Source organism: Onychostoma macrolepis, chromosome 10, assembly GCF_012432095.1.
Source record: "Onychostoma macrolepis isolate SWU-2019 chromosome 10, ASM1243209v1, whole genome shotgun sequence".
NCBI lineage: Eukaryota > Metazoa > Chordata > Actinopteri > Cypriniformes > Cyprinidae > Onychostoma > Onychostoma macrolepis.
In genome coordinates, this window is record NC_081164.1 from 21,882,191 (window position 1) to 21,904,863 (window position 22,673).

The window sequence follows — 22,673 nt, forward strand, 5'->3', positions numbered from 1 at the left end:
ACTTTATATTTACTCGTTCATTCAGGTGCTCATGTCTCTAACAAGGATACAACATATTCTACTAGAGTCAATAATTACAGAGTAAAACAGAATAAGATCAAATGTAACAATTTATTATCAGTCAGGTAAATATGTATTATGTCAATTACATAGCCAATTCAGAGATATCAGATCATATCAATACAAAACATCAAATTCTCAAAGATAAATCTATGAGTAAAAGATGCATACCTGACTTTATAGAAATACATAGTGTGAAGTCTAGAGACACACCACACTACGGGCTTCTGGCTACAGAAAAACGCCCCGATCCTTTTGCAACACTTCTTTAAGTACCCCAGACCAAGAACAACATCCCCCGAGATGGAGACAGGAGCTAATGATTGGAATTTGCATTGACCGAGTTAACACCTTTTGGGACAAAAGGTAATTTTGCATAGAAACCACTGGAAACTGACCCGCCCTCTACAGTGTGCAAAATATCTCTAAACTCTTAGGATCTGTATTACCTTTTAGTTTACTTCTTGTAAGAATGAGCCCATTGTACCAGACACCCTGAGACAATTCAAATGATACCAAACATGACTGTAAATATCACTTGCATTAATGTAGAACATTACAATCTGCTATTGACCATTTTGAGCAGAGTGGAGGGAAGGATGGGTGAGGGGAAGGAAGGGGATGAAAAGGAACTGATGCATATGTGAGAGAGGCGTTTTCCTGCCTTTTCTCTCAGTGGGATGTGGAGACAGATGTCTGTATGTTAATACACCGTGTTGGTGTTGTCCATCTCAGAAGTTCAAAGTGTCTGAGGTTCTGTAATTCTTACAGTTTCCTCCCTTTGACCACGTGGGTCAATTCCAGATGATTCCCAAAGAGGTCACTTGTCAGACACTTGTTGTGGTCCTTGTGATGTAGTATTTGCAGTTGTAGAAGCCTTTAGAAAGGCCTTTGTTTACACCAGTCTCAGCAGGTGCATGTAGCTTGATTTCAGCAGGTGGATGAATGGGTTCAGGTTTCATATGTCTGGTTGAGGACAACCCGTGTGCATAGTTCATTGAATCAATCCAGGCCTTTTATTGCTTGATGAGTCATTCCATCATGGAGAAACTTCTGTCTCTAGTGACACCTTCCCTAGGACTACACACTGCTTTGTGTGAGACACTTAAACAGCATCTTAATGGCTCAATGATTGAACAGTGATGAACTTGATGTTATTGAAAATGAGAAGAAAGCTGTGAGATTTGGTACAAGAACTTATAACAAAGCAAAAAACATAAGGTAGGTTCATGTCAACAAGTGCGAATGGTATATTGGGTCTCAGGTGTCTTTTGAGGTCTCATTTCATAAGGTGGTCCCATTTTAAAACAGCCAATTCCTCACTACCACTCTGATGGATTTTAATGGTAGTGGAATTAAAGAATGCTTGGTCTGAGTGGCTTAAATGAAAAGTAGCAAAAGTCAGTGTAACTTACATATTTATAAAGTTGGTATGCATCATTAAAACATGACAATAATAATAATATTAAATATTCAATTCCAATTATAAAGGTGTAGACATATATACATATATATATATATATATATATATATATATATATATATATATATAGTTCTCCAATGCAAGTCACCTAAGATTTCAAGGTAGTGATCTAAAGTGTGCTTAGGTTTTATACAAGAATGGAGATCCTGGATCCCTTGTAATAGTGTGTGTGTGTGTGTGTGTCATGCAAGCTATGTCACATTGGATGCCATAGTCAAATTGCACATTTTGTAGCTGATCAACAGAAGTGCCCGCACTTCATATTTAATCATTTTGATAATGTTTCTGTTATTAGTGATCTGTTGGGAAACCAGCGGGCCCTCTGGTTTGCCAAGACATCCCAATAACCTTTTGAATTTTCATGGCAGATTTGCCTTGTTCATAATTTAACATCATCGATTTGTGATGCATACGTATATTATGTGCTTCCCATGAGATGACGTTTGTAAATAGCAATTATTATGTGTGTCTTTCTTTAGATTGTCATCATGGGATTAGCTCTACTGTCCTATGTGTGTGAAGCTATGTGGTTCTGTTAGTGTGAAGATGGACAATAGATCTTTAGTGGAATACCACGTTTGGAATCTAAGCCATCACTGTCTTCTGTGATGCGTAGTGTTCAGACTGTTTAGTCTAGATGAGGTGATGATGCAATGGTGTGTGCTCTGTGCTCATGTCTGGGAGATGGGTGGAGTCTAATCTATAACAATCTGTGTTGCAAAAATTTAGTTCCAGTGCTAATCCGGAAGGCCATGTAGATATTTGTGTGGTAATGTACTATTGTGAGGTGTGAATGGCCTCTTGAAGAGTCGTTGCACCCATCTCCCGCAATTTCAGGTTATATTCTAACAATTCCGCTGTCCTAGCTTGATGTAGCTGGAATCAGGTGCTTTCCTGGTATCTCACTTTCAAGGAATTGCAGTGGTCAACCTGAGACAGAAACAAATACTGAGAGAACCCAGTTAATTTTGAGTATTTTTCTACCTCCCTTTCATTATTTTTCTAGTCAATTTAGAAAATCAGTTGGTGTTTAACTGTGGAATATTAATGCTAATCAGTCCTTCTGATCAGATTAATTTTTTGGTTGGTGTTACCCAGCGAAGAATGAATTGGTTTGCTATTGCTTGTGCCACACTACTAAAATGAAAACACATCTCCTCCCTCTTGGCACTGGGTAGCATATCAGTCTGCAACCAGATCTAAGTTGTCACAAATTGCTTTCACCTGTTAATTCATTTGAATCTGAAAAGGTGTTGAGGAGCTGAGCAGGTTCAGAGCTGATGCAATGCACAGTCATTGTTTTTATGTTTCAAAGGCCTATTTATTTAATTTGGTCTTGCTGATCATTTTCATTGTTAAGACAATTGTGAAAACATTCTGTGGCCATATAGCAATTCTATGCTCCTGTACCTGGTTTAACTGCAGCTATGGAAAATAGCAGAGTGTACCTCTCAGGAGACAAACAAATTTAACATAGATAGCAATTTTAAATGGCATGTGTGTCTATGTAATTCCAGTATAACAGTTATTCCAATTTCATACAAGACACACGGTCTAGTATGCATGTAGCATCTACAACCTTAAACCTAAGTGTTTTTCGCACACTTACAGTAAAGCAGTCATGTGTTTTTTAAAGAATAAACTCAACTAGTCTATGTGTACATGCAGTAGCACAAACCTCTATGATGTGTGTTATGTGCGCACATTGTGTTTATCACAATTACAAATTTGAAAATACAAACAGGATCATTGAAATTGGGATATTTATATATTAAACTCATCGCTATTAAGCTGCTAACTCACTAGCAAGTGAAGTCAGTATCTGGAGGCCTTGTATGAGCAATGCAGTTAACTCACTAAGAGTTTTACCTGAGGATGACTTGTTACATGTAAACAATTGATCTTTGTCTTTAGAAAGTGATATCCTATGTTTCAGAAAATAAGGTGGAGGTCTACCCCTTTCCAGTGACCAACATTTTTCCTCTGTATGTCCTATTTTGTGACAGGAACTACAAAACCTGCTGTCTTTGCCATAATGTTGTCTTCTGTGTTCTCCTGGAGTTTGAGGTTTTTCATGACTCCCTAATGCTTCCTTTACACCATGCATTCTGGTACATGACTCTGTGCCATTATTGTGCTGCATCACCTTAAGAACTGAAATTGGCACGCTATCTTGAGCAGTGGCACATGCTTTCCCTGAACTCAAAGTTCTAGAGTCATCACAGCAAGTCACCTCTTCCAAGAAGTGGACATGCTTTTCAGTCTCATTTCTGTTAGAATAATTTGTGCTTTTCCCTTCTGTTAACCCCTGTGCAGATGCAATATTGAGGGCCTTTGATTTCCATCTGTTTTATATCCTTGAACCCCAATCTACTATCGTTCTGAACGTGTTTTTGGCTGGATCTACTCCGTTTGACAATGCCTTTTGGACTGGAGTGCCAGCATTGTTCTTTATGAGTTGTAATAACGGTTCGTGATCACGGCTTGCAGTTTCTAGACCGGAATGTTCTTTGTATGTCACCCACAGACGTTCAGCGTATGTTTCAAACGGTTCATTGCTTCCCTGTTTAATTTCTAGTATCCTGCTCCAATCCGCGGTCGTTGGTCCCCTAATATCTAGCAATGCTTGTTTTAATCGTTCGTAGATACTTTTGTCGGTTTCATTATTATTTTGTTTGATTATGTCACCGGATTTCATCTCTGGGCTTAGTTTCGATCTTAGCTCTTCAGGGATCGTAAGGAGTGCTATTTGCCACACATCTCTAGTTTCTAGTTTACACTGTAGCCTGTAACATCAGTGTTTCCCAGTAGGGTTGGAATGGCCCTTTTTTGGGCATCATTACCACAATCTGTTTGTGTTTTGTACACTCTTCGCATGTTAATGGGCGGCTAATTGTGGTTATTTCATCGTTAGCGTTAGTCATGGTTTTTAGTACAGGGACTCTGAATGGTTTTTGAATGGTTTTTCGCTGGGTTTTGCTCTTGCTTTGATCGGACTTCGCTGATGTTGTTCTTCGTGTCTCTGAACGGGAGCTCGGTTACGAGTTTCTCTCCGTATTAGACTCTCGAACGCAGCAACATCATCATCATCGCTATCACTGTTTTCCTCAGAATCAAAGTGCTGCTTTCTTAACTGCAGCCACTGGGAAGCCTGCATTATCACAGCAGTCTTCAAGGGCTGATACATAACTATTACCGGCTTTGAGTTTCTTTTGAAGCGCATCTATTTTTCTCGCCATGTTTTCACTTTTTCTTGCCCAACCTTGTCTTTCGTATGTAAATGCCTCGACCTGTGCTCTAAGCTTTTGTAATTCATCCGAACGTGCTTTCTCGATTTCTTTGATACTCTCTATTATGCGTTCATTTTCGGCTAATGTTTCTAGGTCGTTTTTCCTAAGCAAGTAGACGATGGCAGCTGTTGTTTTTTTATATTTTGATTTAGATGCCAATTTTTCTCCTTCCGTCAAAAACCAGGATATGATTTCGTTGTTTTTCCATGTAATGTTCAATCCTTTACCGCTTAAATGAAGAAGGATATTTTTTATATGCACAGCGTGAATTTCCATGATCTCCTGATCTGCAATGCTGCTATACTGTCCCTGAAAAGTCATGTTTCCCGGCTAATTTCTCCTCCCACCAGATTTCTACGGTCTCCGGTCTAATGATGGGTATGTCGACCCGTTCTAAAAATGTGTCTATATGTGAGATGCAAAAAGCTTTCCTTCAACACTTTTAATAAGTAAAAGGAGCAAACTTACCACAGCAGTTGTACACAGGGAAGAAGGAGCTCAAGCCTCATATCCTCAGTGAGAATCAAACCGAAATTCGCGCTGGAAAGACGTCACTCACCTAGGTAGGGAGATCACGGAGGCTGGTCACCACTGTAAGGTCCACGAATTTGGTCCAAGGACGGTATCCAATCGTGGGTGAAGGTTTCCTGCGTGTTCGGTCTTTTCAGCGCGCAAAGTTATTAAATCTGGGTTAACTTCAAATCTGACTCCATTTTTATTAACTAATCTGACTCCATTTAATTATAACCTCGAATTTAGGTTGGAATGCAAATTGGTTGTTTGTCTATTTCTAATTATTATTCTTTTGATATTTGATTATTCTAGTGACTCTTTACTTTATATTTACACGTTCATTCTGGTGCTCATGTCGCTAACAAGGATACAACGTATTCTCCTAGAGTCAATAATTACAGAGTAAAACAGAATAAGATCAAATGTAACAATTTATTATCAGTCAGGTAAATATGTATTGTCAATTACATAGCCAATTCAGAAATATCAAATCATATCAATACAAAACATCAAATTCTCAAAGATAAATCTATGAGTAAAAGATGCATACCTGACTTTATAGAAATACATAGTGTGAAGTATAGAGACACCACACTACGGGCTTCTGGCTACAGAAAACGCCCGATCCTTTTGCAACACTTCCTTAAGTACCCCAGAACAAGACCAACATCCCCGAGATGGAGACAGGAGCTAACGATTGGAATTTGCATTGACGAGTTAACACCTTTTGGGACAAAAGGTAATTTTGCATAGAAACCACTGAAACTGACCCGCCCTCTACAGTGTGCAAAATATCTCTAAACTCTTAGGATCTGGATTACCTCTTAGTTTACTTCTTGTAAGAATGAGCCCATTGTACCAGACACCCTGAGACAATTCAAATGATACCAAACATGACTGTAAATATCACTTGCATTAATGTAGAACATTACAATCTGCTATTGACCATTTTGAGCAGAGTGGAGGGAAGGATGGGTGAGGGAAGGAAGGGGATGAAAAGGAACTGATGCATATGTGAGAGAGGCGTTTTCCTGCATTTTCTCTCAGTGGGATGTGGAGACAGATGTCTGTATGTTAATACACCGTGTTGGTGTTGTCCATCTCAGAAGTTCAAAGTGTCTGAGGTTCTGTAATTCTTACAGAGGGAAGTATAATTTTTTTATTAAAGTACATATAACATTAAAATTATTATTATTATTTTTAATTACTTAATTACTTGTGATCAGGTTATTATAAAGCTTTATTAGTTCTCATAATCTCAAAGCTAACCATACAAATTGTGACGTAGTGAGACCAGCCCTCCCCTGTTACTCAGTCATTTGTCACAAAACGATACAAAACACAACACACTCTTACAATTTCAACTGTCTTTTCTTTTAATTTTAATCGAATAATGGGACTTGAACTTTAAGGTACTTGACTTATTCAAAACATACCAACAAATCACAATTAAACCACTGAATTTAGGTCATCTCATGAATCATTCAGCATATCATAAACAATGCAAAGTATCAATACGAACTTAGATCTCAACTTAAAAGATCTCAAAGCTTTAGACGCAGTAATTCATGCATCGATTCATCAAAACCAAACATGATGGTGATGGAAATTTTCTTACATGTAAGGTTCAAAAAGTAATAAATGAGGTTTGTTTGTTTGTTGTGCGAGTATGAGTTCAGTTCATGTACGAAAGCGTGTATGAGAGTTTGTTTTGAAAGTTCCGCTAAGCCCATCTTTTCTGAAAGTTACTGATGAGTAATTATCTTCGTCGAGTTAGCTGAATGAATGGATCAAGGCCTACCTGAAGACCAAACATAGTCAATGAGGTTGTTTTCCAACCAAGATACTCCAAACTCACAGTACCGCATTACGATCCAGTGCCGTTTCACACAGCCAATGAACGAGTGGTGCAGCAACCTCCGAACTCGTCCTCTGTGCAGCCAACAACAGCAACCTTTTTGAACACGATGATTTTGAATCTGGTAGTTTCCTCAATTTCGGCTTTATTTCAGAAGATTCCGCTTTCACACGGCTCAGACACCCTGAAGAAAGGAGCAGCTTGCAGGAACATTGAATCCAGAACTCCTCTTCAACGTAGCAATGCAACTTTCATCTCTCAGAATCTTCAATTATTTTGTTTCATTTTACACTTCATTAACATCAACAAACTCCAACTTCTTACTCTTAATAACGAAAACTCACTTTCAACGTAAAGATCTGTACAGCAAACAAGGGCAATCAATCAATCAATTTTATCTCCATTTCACTCAGCGTAACTGCTTAACTGACTCCTCCCAAAATTAACACGTTGCATTTTGGGTATCGTAGTTCCTTACAGTCACAAAATCTTCTATCTATATGTCTTCTATACACAATTATACATGTAATAGAAACTGATTACTCTAAGTTTTGTTTTCAACAAACAAGCAAACAAACAATAAATTTTTTTTACACAATATGCAAGACTGTATGTGGGTGTGTGTGTGTGTGTATATATATATATATATATATATATATATTTTTTTTTTTTTTTTTTTTACTATTCTGGGCTTACGATCAGGTTGTTATGAAGCTTTATTAGTTCTCTTAATCTCAAATCTGTCCATAAAAATAATTATCTTCTGTCTCATGCGTTTGAAATATGAAACAGATTGCATATAGATTGTTCCTTGAAAGTGAAACCTACAGTAATCCATTTCCTCCCTAAGCACCTTAATAGATAGTTAACTTCCCCCGTTTGCATTACATCATGAATTCAGAGCTACGAAACAGATGCAGATGGTCGTAATTAAAGCTGCTTTGTTTGCCTGAGCGCGTGCAAAATTGATGGCAGCACACTTCAGATGAAACACTGCCTTCATTTTATAATACAAATACACTGGGAGGATTAATTTCACAAATATGCCTTGCAAAATTAAGTGGACAATATATGATTCCCATCATTTGCCTCTGAATGCAATGCTTGCATAATATTACAAAATATATTATGTGGAAAATTTCTGAAAATGAATGTGAGCCAAAGAGAAAAAAGTTGCAGTAAGTTCAAACTCCAATGTAACACAATTAGAACATATAATGTGATTAGTGGCATAATGAAGTGAGTTACAAAACCATATCAACATCCTGCCTTCACAGTCTCTTCACACTAATTACATTTCTGTTAAAAGTTCAAAACAGCACAGATAAGAAAGTGCATCTACATACTCATTTAAACACTTTACTGGCTCGTGTTTGGTGAGGAATGTTAACAGATGAACACAAGATCCAGTGTTGATTGACAGGGATCATTCTGGAACATTGATTTAGATCAAACCATCTGCTTAACCAATCACGTCGTTCCTTCCAGGTGTGACATCAATAACATAGAGAGCATCAGAGTGAAAATCTCCCGACACAGCTGTGATGATCAGATCTCACACAGGACGTGTTTTAGCAACAAATCAGTATGAATAACAAAGTAGACACTAATAACTTAACTACAGATTTCAGTTGCATATTATCAGCTAGAACTAAAACCATTAAAGGGGTCATATGATGCGATTTCAAGTTTTCCTTTCTCTTTGCAGTGTTACAAGCTGTTTGTGCATAGATAAGATCCCTGAAGTTGCAAAGACTAAAGTCTCAAAAATAAAGATATAATAAAAAACATAGTCCAAAGAGATATTCTTTATAAAAGTTAAGACTCGACCACGCCCCCTAAAACGGCTCATTCAAACACGCCCCCACATGTCTACATCACAGTGTGGGAAGATTTGCAAAACACCGCCCAAACGTATACGAAATGAAGGAAGGCGGAACTATTATTCTCGCTGTAGTATTGTGGCTGCCACCGACGCCATGTCGTGGAGACGCTGTGTTACGCGACGCGTAAAAAGACAGTATAAGTCATTATAATCAGTAATTATGTCCCCACTGGATGCAACAAATGCCTCGTTTATAATGGGTTTTATTGTTTTTGTGTTGTCGCGCCGGGACACAGAATCACAATACGGTAAGGGGCGTAACATTTCCGTCTCACGCTTGAGGTATTCGGCCAATCACAACGCACTGGATAGCTGGCCAATCAGAGCACGCCTTGCTTCTCAGAACGATGAGCTTTGTAAAAATGGATGCGTTTCAGAAAGGCGGGGCTTAGAGGAGCAACAATAATGTACAGTATGTGGAAAATAATGTGTTTTTTGAACCTTAAACCGCATGAACACATTGCATTACACCAAATACACAAAATAATGTTCTTTTTAGCAATGTTATATGACCCCTTTAAAACATTTTTGTTACTTGAAATAAAATAAACCGTAAGTGAAAGAAAATGTTTTTTTTTTTTTAACATTTGTTTTTAACTTTCATTTTCATTTCAGCTAGTTGCTAAAGAAACATTTTTAATTTTCATTTAGTTTACCTTGTAATAAAATAACTAAAACTGAAACAAAACAAAACCAAAAACATGTATAGACACATAAAAAAGGGAAAGAATGACCAAAAAAACTTAAAATATAAATTATATTAATATTATAAAAATACAAAATATTGTTTGTAATGTTATAAATATTTAGTAAAATGCTGCTCTTTGTCCTCTGTTTTTATTTATTCATATACATATACAGCAAATTTATTGTATTTAGTGTAAATTTGTGTATTAATTTATTAGTTCTGATGGTATTATCCTAATTATTGTGTGCCAGATAAATACTGCTCTTTTAAAGTGAATTATGTTGTCATATAATTACATAATTCAATGCAAGACACTATAGGCAAAACCATTGTTTTTTCATGTAATTCTTCTGATAAATTTTGAGATTTTTTTGTTTCCATGCAGACTTCTTTCAGATTACTGGAAAGAAAACATCCCAAAAAAATTTATTTAAAAATTTGTTTATTGATTTATTTTTTACTTTATTGCACTTTATCTATTTGCATCTGTAAATTTAGATCATGTCTTTGAAGGTCGCTTTTTCAAAATTAGTTTGTTTCTCCACTTAATTAAAAACTTTCACTCATTTTATTCATTTCCATATTCTGAATGTTTATATGACATTTGCCTGAGAAATATTTAATATTTTATGTGTAGATTTAGATTACAATGCATACATTTATAGGTCGTTTTCTCAATATGAGTTTGTTTCTTCACTTCAGTAACACTTGAATACACCAGAATTTACAGTTTTATTCATATCTATATTCTGAAGGTTTTTATAGAGGGGTTTGTTTATATGACATTTGCCTGAGAAATGTTTAGCATTTTATGCGTAGATTTAGATGATAGTACATATATTTAAAGGTCTTTTTCTCAAAATGAGTTTGGCAACACTTACACACACCAACATTTACAGTTTTTTTCATATCTGTATTCTGAAGGTTTTTGCTGAAGGATTTGTTCATATATCTCTCACCTGATAAATATTTAACATTTTAATCCTAAAACATGGTGAAACGATTATTTTCTGGCTGTTGACAGTATTTTGTGATTTATGGAGTGATAAAAAGAGAAATCCAAAATCCCCTCTATAAAAACTTTTAACTCTAATATGTCAACAAAATGAAACAAGAATGTTGAACCTGGCTTTATCCAGCGTTCAGATTTATCTTCTGGAAATGTATGCGAATTAGTGCATTTTTACTGCATAATGCCACATATTTAAACATAACATTTCAGAAAACTTTGTTATTACTATTTATTCAGTCTTTATTACTATTATTATGAATTTTTTTACTATCTTTCCTGGAAAGATCATGGCTTCATTTTTCTGGTTGCAGGTTGTAACTAAATATATTTTCTAGTGCTGGGCAACGATTAATCACGATTAATCGCATCCAAAATAAAAGTTTTGTGTACATAATATATGTGTGTGTATTGTGTGTATTTATTATGTATATATGAATACACACCCATGTATGTATATATTTAAGAAAAATGTGTTATGTTTATATATTAAATATATTTATATATCATATAAATTATATTAATAAATATATACATGTAAATCTTTTCAAAATATATACTGTATGTGTGTGTCTTTATATACACATAATAAATATACACAGTACACACAGATATATTATATAAACAAAACTTTTATTTTGGATGCGATTAATCGCGATTAATCGTTGCCCAGCACTAATATTTTCTAAAAGTCCTGAAGCTTCTCCAGATGATTTAAAGTATCTCAAGTACTGGAATTAAAACCACCTCACCATCCTGTTTAACATGTAATAACATTTTACAGGGTAGGGAAAAAAAGCGACGTTTTTATGTGATCTGCATTTTCCCACGTTGCGTGAACAGATCTCAACTTGCATAGACAGAAAGTGTGAACGCGCACATGTTTAAGTACGTTACTCTTATTATTCATAGTGTTGAACGTAAACAGCTTCACCTCATTATTTCTCCACACTAACCTACTGCTTCTGTGTTTACAGCCATTTACGAAGCGTCGTGTGAGGCGTACAAACACAAAGGAAACACGTCTGGCTTTTACTACATCGACGTGGATGGAAGCGGCCCCATCAAACCTCAGCTAATCTACTGCAACATGTCAGGTGAATCTCACGCAGCGAAGCCAAAGTGATTAAATCCCTTTAAACACTCCGTAATTGGGACTTTAATCCACAGCTTTTGATCCTTCACGCACCGTGTCACACCCCGCGGAGGAAGTCAGCTGTGACACTCGTGGAAAAACACACTTTAGAAGAAGCTGACAGATCAACCTTTGAGCACGTCTGTGTAACGTTCACTGGCACAAATAAAGTTTTGAAAGGCTTTTGCGTCCTCATGCCACAGAAGAAGCTTTTGAAGTTGAATGGCTCTTTAGAAAACCATCACGTCTCCTTTTATAGATCCTCACTTCTCCTTTGTTAAAGTCAATATGAAATCCAAATTGACTCTATTGACTTTCTTAATACACATTGCTAGTGCTTATTCTGCATGATTCATCAGTGCAGTTTTATTCTAAAGAAAAAGTATTTGTCTTGTGTTTCTTCCTAACCTTCTCTAAAATTACTTTTCTTCTTTATCCAATCAGTTCCCCATGGTTACATACATATATATTTTCTCATTCAGTATCCTGTTTCACATCAGTGTTATTTTAGTGTTGTTAATGTACTGTTATTGTATTGTATTTTGAATAAGTTTTATTTTTATTTTTTTAATTCATTTTATTTATATTTAGATATATTTTGAATTAGTTTATATATATATATATATATATATATATATATATATATATATATATATATATATATATATATATTCAGTTGTAATATTACTTTTAGTAAAATTGTGTTTTTGTCATTTTTACATTTTTATTAGTATATTCTATTATATACTACTATTATATACTACTAAATACTATTATAGTATTTATTAATATTTTAAATTATATATATATATATATATATATATATATATATATATATGGTATTCATATTTAATTAAATTCTAAATTTGAATAATATTAAATATATTTTAATAATAATATTACATAATTTTGCCATTTTATATAAAAGTATTAATATTAATATTGAGTATTAATATTTTCAATAATTTTTATTTTTATATTTTCAGTTTACATTTTAACGTTGTCACGTAATTTTTATTTTTTTATTCATCTATATTTATAAATAGTTTTTTCCCCGATTAAGGATATTTTTATATAAAAATTTATAATAACAATAACTTTAACATTTTAAAAATGTTTTTTAACAGTAGAACCATTACTGTACCAAATTGAGCCGAAAATGGTTCTATATAACTATTATTTGAACCCAGGAACCTTTATTTTTATGATTGTATATATCACATGCTTTATTTTTTATTTTATTTTTATGAATATCCTGTGACTTTTTGAAGGTCAAATGACTGTTGCACAGGAGAAATCGAAAGAGCTCTGAGCTAAAACATCGTGCACCGTGTGTCATTTTAGTCTTTTCATCGTTCAAATCCCTCTTTTCCCTGCAGATAAAGCATGGATGGTGATCCAACATAATAACACGGAGCTCACCAAATTAAAAGCGTCCTCTGGGATAAATCAGCATTTAGCCCACTTTAACTATTCCGCCGACGCGGAGCAGATCCAGGCGATAATTACCCAGGCGGAGTACTGCGAGCAGGAGCTCTCCTACCACTGCAAAAAGTCACGGCTCTTGAACACACCAGGTAAGCCCTTTTTATTAGGAATATCGATCACCCCCTCCCTATGAAAGGTCAGGCTTATTAAAACCTCGCTCTATCTGCAGACGCATGACGCTTAAGCAAACGACTCAAATTGATTGTTATGCTCTTGGTTACGGACAGCTCAGTTATTTCCCCGCTTTTTTTTCTGCATTAAATTAATTGAAAGTCACCTTTAGGGTGGATTATTCATGTGCATTTGCACCTTTGAAGAGCTTTTACAGTGTTTGTTTGTTTGTTTGTTTGTTTGTGTGGGTTTGTTATGGGCGGTTTGGTTCGGTGTCTATCACAGGTCGAGGCGGGTGATAACGGTTCTCATAGTCTCTCAAATAAACACGAAAACATCCGTGCACATGGTAATTATGTCCATTAGTTGTCACATTATCTGAGTTCTTGATGAGACGAGGAGAACACAGTGTCGGGCGTAAATAAGAAATGTTGAAAATGTCAGATGAATAGTAATGAAAATAACGATTAAACCTGGACAGATGCATGCGAGACTGATGGAAAATCACTCACAAGATCTCTTTAACATCTTAATGCTTTCTCTTAGACAGCAATGAGATTAAAAGCAGAGTAAATAGACACTTGTTCTGCTTCTCAGGTGTTTCGTATGAGAAAAAGACCTCAGTAATCTCACATATCATCTCAAAATTGCTCAAATTGTGCTCATATTTGTCAAGATCACAAAAATATCTCTTTATAAACTCAAACTTTTCTCATCAAATTCAGGACCAGTTGATCTGAACTATTGACTCTTTTGTGTCTATCTTTATTTCTTTTGAGGAACTGTAGAAACATCTCACATCCTGCTTCTCAGGTGTTTCTCATGAGAAGATCCGAGTAATCTCACACATTGTCTAAAAATTTTGTTCAGATTTGCCAAGATCCCAAAGTCTTCAACAAAAAGTCAGAGATCTCAAACATTTCTCATCAAATTCAGAGTCAAATGACCTAAAATGTTGGTTGTTTTGTGTCTGTAGAAACATCATTTCCAGCTTCTCAGATGAGAAAAAGATCCCAGTAATTTTACCCGTCTTTTGGAGATCTCGGATTTGCCAAGATCCCCAAGTCTGGAGTCAAAAGCCAGAAATCTCTGAATGAACTCAAACATTTCTTTTGAGGAACTTCAGTAGAAACATCTCATGTCCTGCTTCTCAGATGTTTCTCATGAGAAGACGACCCCAGGAGTCTTAAAATGTCTCAAATTGTGCTCAGATTTGCCAAGATCCCAAAGTCTGCAACTAAAACTCAAAGAGCTTAATATGTATGCAAACATTTCTCATCAAATTCAGGATCAAATTATCAGAATTATTGACTCTTTTGTGTCTGTTCTGATTTCTTTTGAGGAACTTTAGTAGAAACATCTCATTTTCTGCTTCTCAAATATTTCTCATGAGAAAAAGACATTAGTAATCTTACACATTATCTCAAAATGTCTCAAACTTTACTCAGATCTACAAAGATCTCAAAGTCTGCAACCATTAATATGTATTTTATTTCTTTTGATGAAACTTGGTGAAAACATCTCGTTTGCTGCTTCTCAGTTGTTTCTCATGGGTAAAATACCCCAGTAATCTCATTTCTCATCAAACACAGGATCATATGATTTCAATTATTGACTCAATTTGTGTCTGTTTTTATTTATTTTGAGGAACTTCAGTAGAAACGTGTAATATTCTGTTTCTCAGATGTTTCTCATGAGAAACAGACTCCGGTAATCTCTAAATGTCTCAAAATGTGCTCAGATTTGCCCAGATCCCAAAGTGTGTAACCAGAACTCAGTATAAACTCAAATATTTCTCATTAAATTCAGGTTCAAATGATCTGAACTATTGACTTGTTTGTGTCTAATTTAATTTATTTTACGGAACCTTAGTAGAAACATCTCATTTTCTGCTTCTTAAATATTTCTCATGAGAAAAAGACACCCATATCATCTCAAAATGTCTCAAACTGTACTCAAAGTCAGAAATTCCAGACATTTCTCATCAAATTCAGGGTCAAATGATCTGATCAACTGATTCATTGGTGTCTATTTATTTATTATTTATGTTGCAAAATTGGCAATAGAAAAATTACTAAAAACTGTAGCATGATTGCGTAAGTCTGATGATGAGCGCTGTGTGTGTGTGTGTTGTTGCAGACGGCACTCCGTTCAGCTGGTGGTTGGGCCGGTCGGGCGAGGCACACATGTACTGGGGCGGTGCGGTGCCGGGCAGTCAGCAGTGCGCCTGTGGCCTGCAGGAGAACTGTGTGCATCCCGAACACTTCTGCAACTGTGACGCTGACAGCAAAGAGTGGTACGACATACACTCACATGACTGTCAGCAGCACGTCCGGCTCATATTACAACCCAAAACCACGTTTGTTTAAAGAAAATGAAGTCTACTTTCAGGAACATTGAGATGTTTTTGTGCATTGTAGCATTGTTTTCATGGAATTTGCAGACATTCAAACCCTGTGAACTCTGGTCGCCGTGATTTTGCCAAGTAAGACATGTTCCTGGATCAACATCTTTTGTTGATCCTGGATCAACATTATTGTCCAAAAATATAGACTTAACCCAATCTCTACCCCTAAACCTAACCCTACCCATAATTTATTCCTAAAATAAGTGAGAAATGATAGCTGATTAACAAGGGTGTCGAAGCACCTAACCCTGATCATAAGCCTAAAACTTATATTTCCTGAAAAGTTATCCCTCAATTCTGATTGGTTGATTGGAATGACGTTCCAGGATCAACAAGGATGTTGATCCAGGAACATGTTGTACTTGGTGAAATCACGCTCACCGTGAACTCTTATAACTGAAATGAATTGAGATGTTTTCGTCTTTCAGACAGTATGAATCAGTCTCATTTAAACTTCATTTCTAGGAATCAGCTTTATCAAATGAATCTGTCTGATTCAATTAATTGATTCAAATTTCTGATTCGACGATCCATTTTTAAATCCAAATTCAACAATGTCTGTCTATTTGAACTGATCACTCGCTTAAGTCATTTAATGCAAATACATAAACAATACATACTGAACATCATCAAAGGACCAAAAATATTGAAATATGCTTATGTATTACATATTTTATATTTTTGACCCAGAACGTCTGTCCAAACCCTTGGATTTTTTAATAAAATGTTTTACTGATTTTATTAAAATCAAAATAAATTTCACCATAATGCAATAAACGAATTAGGTTTTTACAGTTTTCGCTTTTTTTTAACATAATTTTTTTAACATAATTTTTTTTACATAATTTTTCTGTAAATGGAAATGGAAATGGAAAATGTGGTTGCAATGCAAAAAAAAAAAAAAAAAAAGAAGCATGTTGCAAAATTGCCAGGACTGAGAAATATTGAAAAATATTTGAATTAAATCATTTATATTTGACCCAGAACTATTGTCCAAATACTTTTTAAACATTAATTAAAATAGTTTATTGATTTCATTAAAATCAACTTATATTATTATAATGCAAAACAACAGATGCCACCCTGATGCAAATTAGGTTTTAAAACATCGCTTCTCATTTTAACTTAGCTTTTTTCCAAATTATAGGAATTGGAAAATGTCCTTGCAATGCAGTGCAAAAAAAGTAAATAAATAAAAATAAATAAAAAATAAACATGATATTGTGAAAGGACTGAAAAATATTGAATTATGTTTATGTATTACATATTTCATATTTGACACAGAACTATTGTCCAAACACTTAAAAAATATTTTTAATTAAAATAGTTTATTAAATTCAATTTAAAAATTAAAACAATAAATGCCACCATGATGCAATAAACAAATTATATTTTACAATCTTTCTTCTCCTTTTAATGCAGCTTTATTCTGCATAAAGAGAATTGGAAAATGTGTTTGCAATACAATGCAAAATTGCTTTTTACTTACGGGTGAAATTTGATCTGGACATGTTATCATCCACGTTCTTGACAGTTTTGATGAGATTGACCCCTCATTTGTTCAGTCATGCTGTTTTGATTCTTTGACAGGTCGAATGACTCCGGGCTGCTGTCCCATAAAGAGCATTTGCCAGTGCGAGTGCTGGCTGTGGGTGACATCAACAGATCGGGTTCAGAAGCGGCCTACAGAGTGGGACCCCTGCAGTGTTATGGTGACAGTAAGTACCGCACAGATTTAATCACACTGTGAGCGCTCACTCTGTCAATCTGTCAAACCCACCGCCGCTACATCAGCTCGGCTGGATTGGCATTTCATGTGCTTAATGAAAACCACAAGCGAACTATTTAAATACAGCTACTGTAAATGTTTTCTCCAGACAACTTCTGGAACGCTGCCTACTTCAACAAGGAGACGTCATACCTACACTTTCCCACGTTCCACGGGGAGCTGAGCGCCGATATCTCCTTCCTGTTTAAGACCAGCTCTTCATCGGGAGTGTTTCTGGAGAACCTGGGGATCAAAGACTTCATCCGGATCGAACTGAGCTGTAAGTGCGTTCGACCTTCCCGTTTATTCCTCTGAATCTCACGAAAACCTGCCAAGACATTTCAGCATGAAATAAAAAGTAGTTTTTTTTTTATTTTTGTTTTTCAAACAGTAATTAAGTGCCCCCAAAGTCTTAAAAGAAAAGCTCATTCTTATTAATTTAATTTTTATATTATATATGTATATATATACTGTATATATATACCCACTATAAATAAATATGAACAAAATTTATTAAAAGTAGTTTGCAGCTTAATTTGAGTATTTTTGGATGCATTACAATAAAGAGAATTGTAAGTTAATTATATAATAAAACATTTATATATATATATATATATATATATATATATATTCATTTTATATTATTATTCTTTTTATTAAATATAATAAATATTATAAAAGTAGTTTCACTGATTATTGGAGTAGTGAAGATAATATATATGGTTGCATAACAGCAATTAGAATTGGGAATACATAATATAATATAATGTAATATAAAAATGTTATTATAAAATGATAAAATAGTATAATTTAAATATAATATACATTATGTAAATATTAATAAAATAAGTAGAAATCCTCTAAATGTTTGTGTTGAATGTGCTGGAATGTTTTAAAAAAATGTCAGAATGCAAAAAAATATTAATGGCCTTCAAAATAGGTTTCATTTTAGGCAGCGGCTATTTGCACTAAGTGTAAATAGCAATTAGATGCTTTTCACACTAACTGAAAATAGCATATTTTCTTAGCGATAGATGCTATTTACACTAAGTGCAAATAGCTGTAGATTCTATTTACACTATGTTAAAATAGCAGGATTTTCTGCTATTTATACTACTTATTGCAAATAGTGGTAATTATCTGCACCTCAGTATTGTAAAACATTATAAAACAGTATGCAATAATAACTTATTGAGTGTAAATTTTAATTTTAATTCAAAATATTAAATGGATACCACCTTATTGGGACAAAAGCCCTCCCTACACGTACCCGATACTTTATTTTCAACTTTTTGATTATTTCCTTCATTTTTATTAAAAATAAATGCTTTTCTGATGTGATTTGAAATTTGAAAAGGGAGAGAAAAAGTTCACCAAAAGGTGGATACAAACCTGGGTCGATCGCATCAAAAGGAATACGACATGTTTTACATCTGCTCCACTGGAGCTGATGATTTGCATCCATCTTTTGTAATGTTGACTAGCCCAATCACACGTTGGTGGGCGGAGTTAGTGTAAATAGCTTCTGCCAACAAGGCGGGCTATTTGCACTTAGTGTAAGTAGACATTCATTTTTATTGTATTTCCCTTTTGATTTTGTGGTGAAAATTTTGTGGTGATTTATACATGTTTCATGAGATTCACCGCTGTAGAAAAACACATAGAAGAATCAATATGTAGTGATTGAGTCGAGTATTGAATTGATGAACTGTCTGTGTGTGTGTGTGTGTGTGTGTGTGTGTGTGTGCGTGTGCGTGTGCGTGTGCACTTGCATGTCCGTGTCCGTGTGTGTTTGCTCATGTTTGCATGGGGTTACATACGTGAGTTGAGTCTGTCAATATTGCTGGGTATTTGTTTATCCACCAAAGGGAGAAATAATCCAGAGAAGCTGTCGGCTGAAAATATAGACATCACAAAATGGTTTTCTCCAGGGAAATTACCGCAGAATAGCTCTTGAACCAATATGTAGAGACGTGCTCAGCTGGTTTGCAGCGAAACCCTCCTCTACATGATCAATTTAAGACCTTTGGCCATTTTGTTAGCAGTGTTTGCTAAGTCAAGCATCAGCTTTACTGTTACTCCAGTCATCTGAAGCCCTAAACCATTCAAATAAATATTACAGTTTAGCCCCTGTGTTTGTGCTCCTAAAGCCTCCTACAGCCTGTTGCTGTTTTGAATTAGTTATTATTTTTTCTGTTAGTATATAAATATAATAATAATAATTATTAATTATAATATTGAATATACACCACCAGTCAAAAGTGTTTGAACAGTATGATTTTTAATGTTTTTAAAGAATTCGCTTCTGCTCACCAAGCCTGCATTTATATGATCCAAAGTACAGCACAAAATGTAAAATTCTCAATATAAAATTCTGAATAAAATTCTGAAATATTTGTACTATTTAAAATAACTCTTTTCTATTTAAATATATTTTAAAATGTATTTTATTCCTGTGATTTCAAAGCTGATTTTTTTAGCATCATTACTCCAGTCACATGGTTCTTCAGAAATCATTCTAATATTCTGATTTGCTGCTCAAAAAACATGTATTATTATTATTATAATTATGTTGAAAACAGCCGAGTACATTTTTTTCAGGTTTCTTTGATGAATACAAAGTTCAGAAGAACAGCATTTATCTGAAATAGAAATCTTTTGTAACATTATAAATGTCTTTATCATCACTTTTGGTCAATTTAAAGCAAATAAAAGCGTCTCCAAGCATTTGAATAGTATAGTGTATAATGTTACAAAAGCTTTTTATTTCAGATAAATGCTGATCTTTGGATCTTTCTATTCATCAAAGAATCCTGAAACAAATGTACTCAACTGTTTTACATATTGGTGATAATAATAATAATAATAATAATAAATATTTCTTGAACAGCAAATCAGCATATTAGAATGACTTCTGAAGGCATATGTGACTGGAGTAATGATGCTGAAAATTCTGCTTTGAAATCACAAGAATAAATGACATTTTAAAATATAGTCAAACAGAAAAGAGTTATTTTAAATAGTACAAATATTTCAGAATTTTATTCAGAATTTTATATTGAGAATTTTACAGTTTATGCTGTACTTTGGATCAAATAAATGCAGGCTTGGTGAGAAAAACATTAAAAATCTTACTGTTCAAAACTTTTTGACTGGTAGTGTATATATTTAAATGATAAATATTACAAATACTATGCATATAATATACATATATCATATAAATATTAATACAAATATTGAATTCTATGTAATTGGAGTTATTGAATCAGTTCCTATTTCTAAAAATGTTTTTGTTTTAATTTGCTTTACTAAGTGATCTGATGCACCATTTTCACCTGCTGGAGCAGAAAACGGGTGAAAAACCCCACAGGTGCACACAGAAGGAGGAACCGAGCCAATTTTAGAGAGCAGAAGATCACAGAAACTAGTGCAAATGCATAGCAAAACCCAAACATGCACAAAAACCACTTTGATTTCCTCTGAAAATGTAAAATCTAGTTCAGCTGCTGTTAGATGAGCTCTATCTGTCTCCCGTCAGCCGCAGTTCATCCGAACCCTATAAAAGCCCTCGTCCTGTGGGTGTGTGAGTTTTATTATACCCCTCCGCCACGCGCTCGCTGTCTATTGCGCGAGTGTTTAACTGCATGAAAGAGCTGTTAAATTCCTGCCGTAATGGCCTCATGTGATGGATGAGAATAGAGTATGTGAAGACCTTACAGCGCCCGAGCGCTTGTTCCTTTATAATGACAAATCCTCCGGCTGGAAGAGCTCAATTAACCTCTCATTATATGCTGACGGAGTCGGGCGCCTGGCGAGGCCGCTCATGTAGGACATGAACTCACAGGAAGTTCCTCTCAAAGCCACGGACGAGAATAAACAGTGGCATCTGAGATCTGAGCTGGAGGAGTTCAGTCAGAAACGGTGATTTAGTCGCCATCACATTGATCCAAACCAGCATGAATTTACTTCCTTCATGTAGCAAAAAGTTAGTTTTTTATATCCATACCAGGAAAATACTCAGACGTGGATTGAGAATGTGTTTTAAATTCCAGTTCAGTTCCTGAGTTTGAATTGAGGTTGCAAACAGGATACAGAATTTACATGTGAATTTAAATACAAAGAAGTAGAATTTAAATGAATTGAAATTCATAGAAATTTACATAACTCTACCAAGTTTAACAAGACAAACTTTGAATGTTGACTTGACAAAGACTAGATATTTAATATTTATACTATTTATATTTTTATTTCAGTATTATTTTAGTATTCATTTTATACTATTTATCAATATTTATCCATATTTCAAATTATTTTTTCATTTTTTTTATTATATTATATTATTTTATTAAATTATTATATCAGTGTTATTTTAGTATTATGTATATACTACTATAGTATTTTTATATTTTGATAGATTGATAAATACATAAATAAATAACACAGTTCAAATATTTGGGGTCAGTAAGATGTTTTTAAACACAGTAAAATTTAAAATAGCTGGTTTCTCTGATAATATCTGTTAAAATGTGATTTATTCTGTGATCAAAGCTGAATTTTCAGCATCATTACTCCAGGCTTCAGTGTCACGTGATCCTTCAGAAATCAATATGCTGCTCAAGAAACATTTCTGATTATTATCAATGTTGAAAGCAGGTAATATTTTTGTGAAAACTCTGAGGCATTTTACTTTTCAGGATTCTTTGAAAATAGAAAGTTCAAAAGAACAGCATTTATTTGAAACGGAAATTTTTTGTATGTAACATTTAAAATGTCTTTACTGTCACTTTTGATCAATTTAATGTGTCCTTGATGAATAGAAGTATTCATTTCTTTAAAAAGTGCTGGAGTACTGTAATTATGCTGCCATTTATAAAGCTTGATAAAGTGAGTCCACTTTCATTATATGACAAAGAGCAGCATGAACATTCTGCTAAACATCTCCAATTGTGTTCCACAGCAAAATGAATGTCTATATAAG

At 34.4% G+C, this 22,673-nt stretch overlaps 1 protein-coding gene across 6 annotated transcripts in view; it reads left to right on the forward strand.

Moving 5' to 3' along the window:
- The window catches only part of cntnap3 (contactin associated protein family member 3), a 173,341-nt gene that overhangs the window by 125,068 nt on the left and 25,600 nt on the right, over positions 1–22,673 (forward strand). For all 6 annotated transcript variants that reach the window (XR_009273044.1, XM_058788623.1, XM_058788619.1 and 3 more), the window contains 5 exons: positions 11,764–11,883; positions 13,301–13,498; positions 15,660–15,816; positions 17,518–17,645; positions 17,805–17,975. Coding sequence is in view for 5 of the 6 variants with exons in the window: in XM_058788623.1 (XP_058644606.1) it covers positions 11,764–11,883; positions 13,301–13,498; positions 15,660–15,816; positions 17,518–17,645; positions 17,805–17,975 (774 nt within the window). In the remaining variant the exon portion in view is untranslated. The remainder of the gene's footprint in view (positions 1–11,763; positions 11,884–13,300; positions 13,499–15,659; positions 15,817–17,517; positions 17,646–17,804; positions 17,976–22,673) is intronic.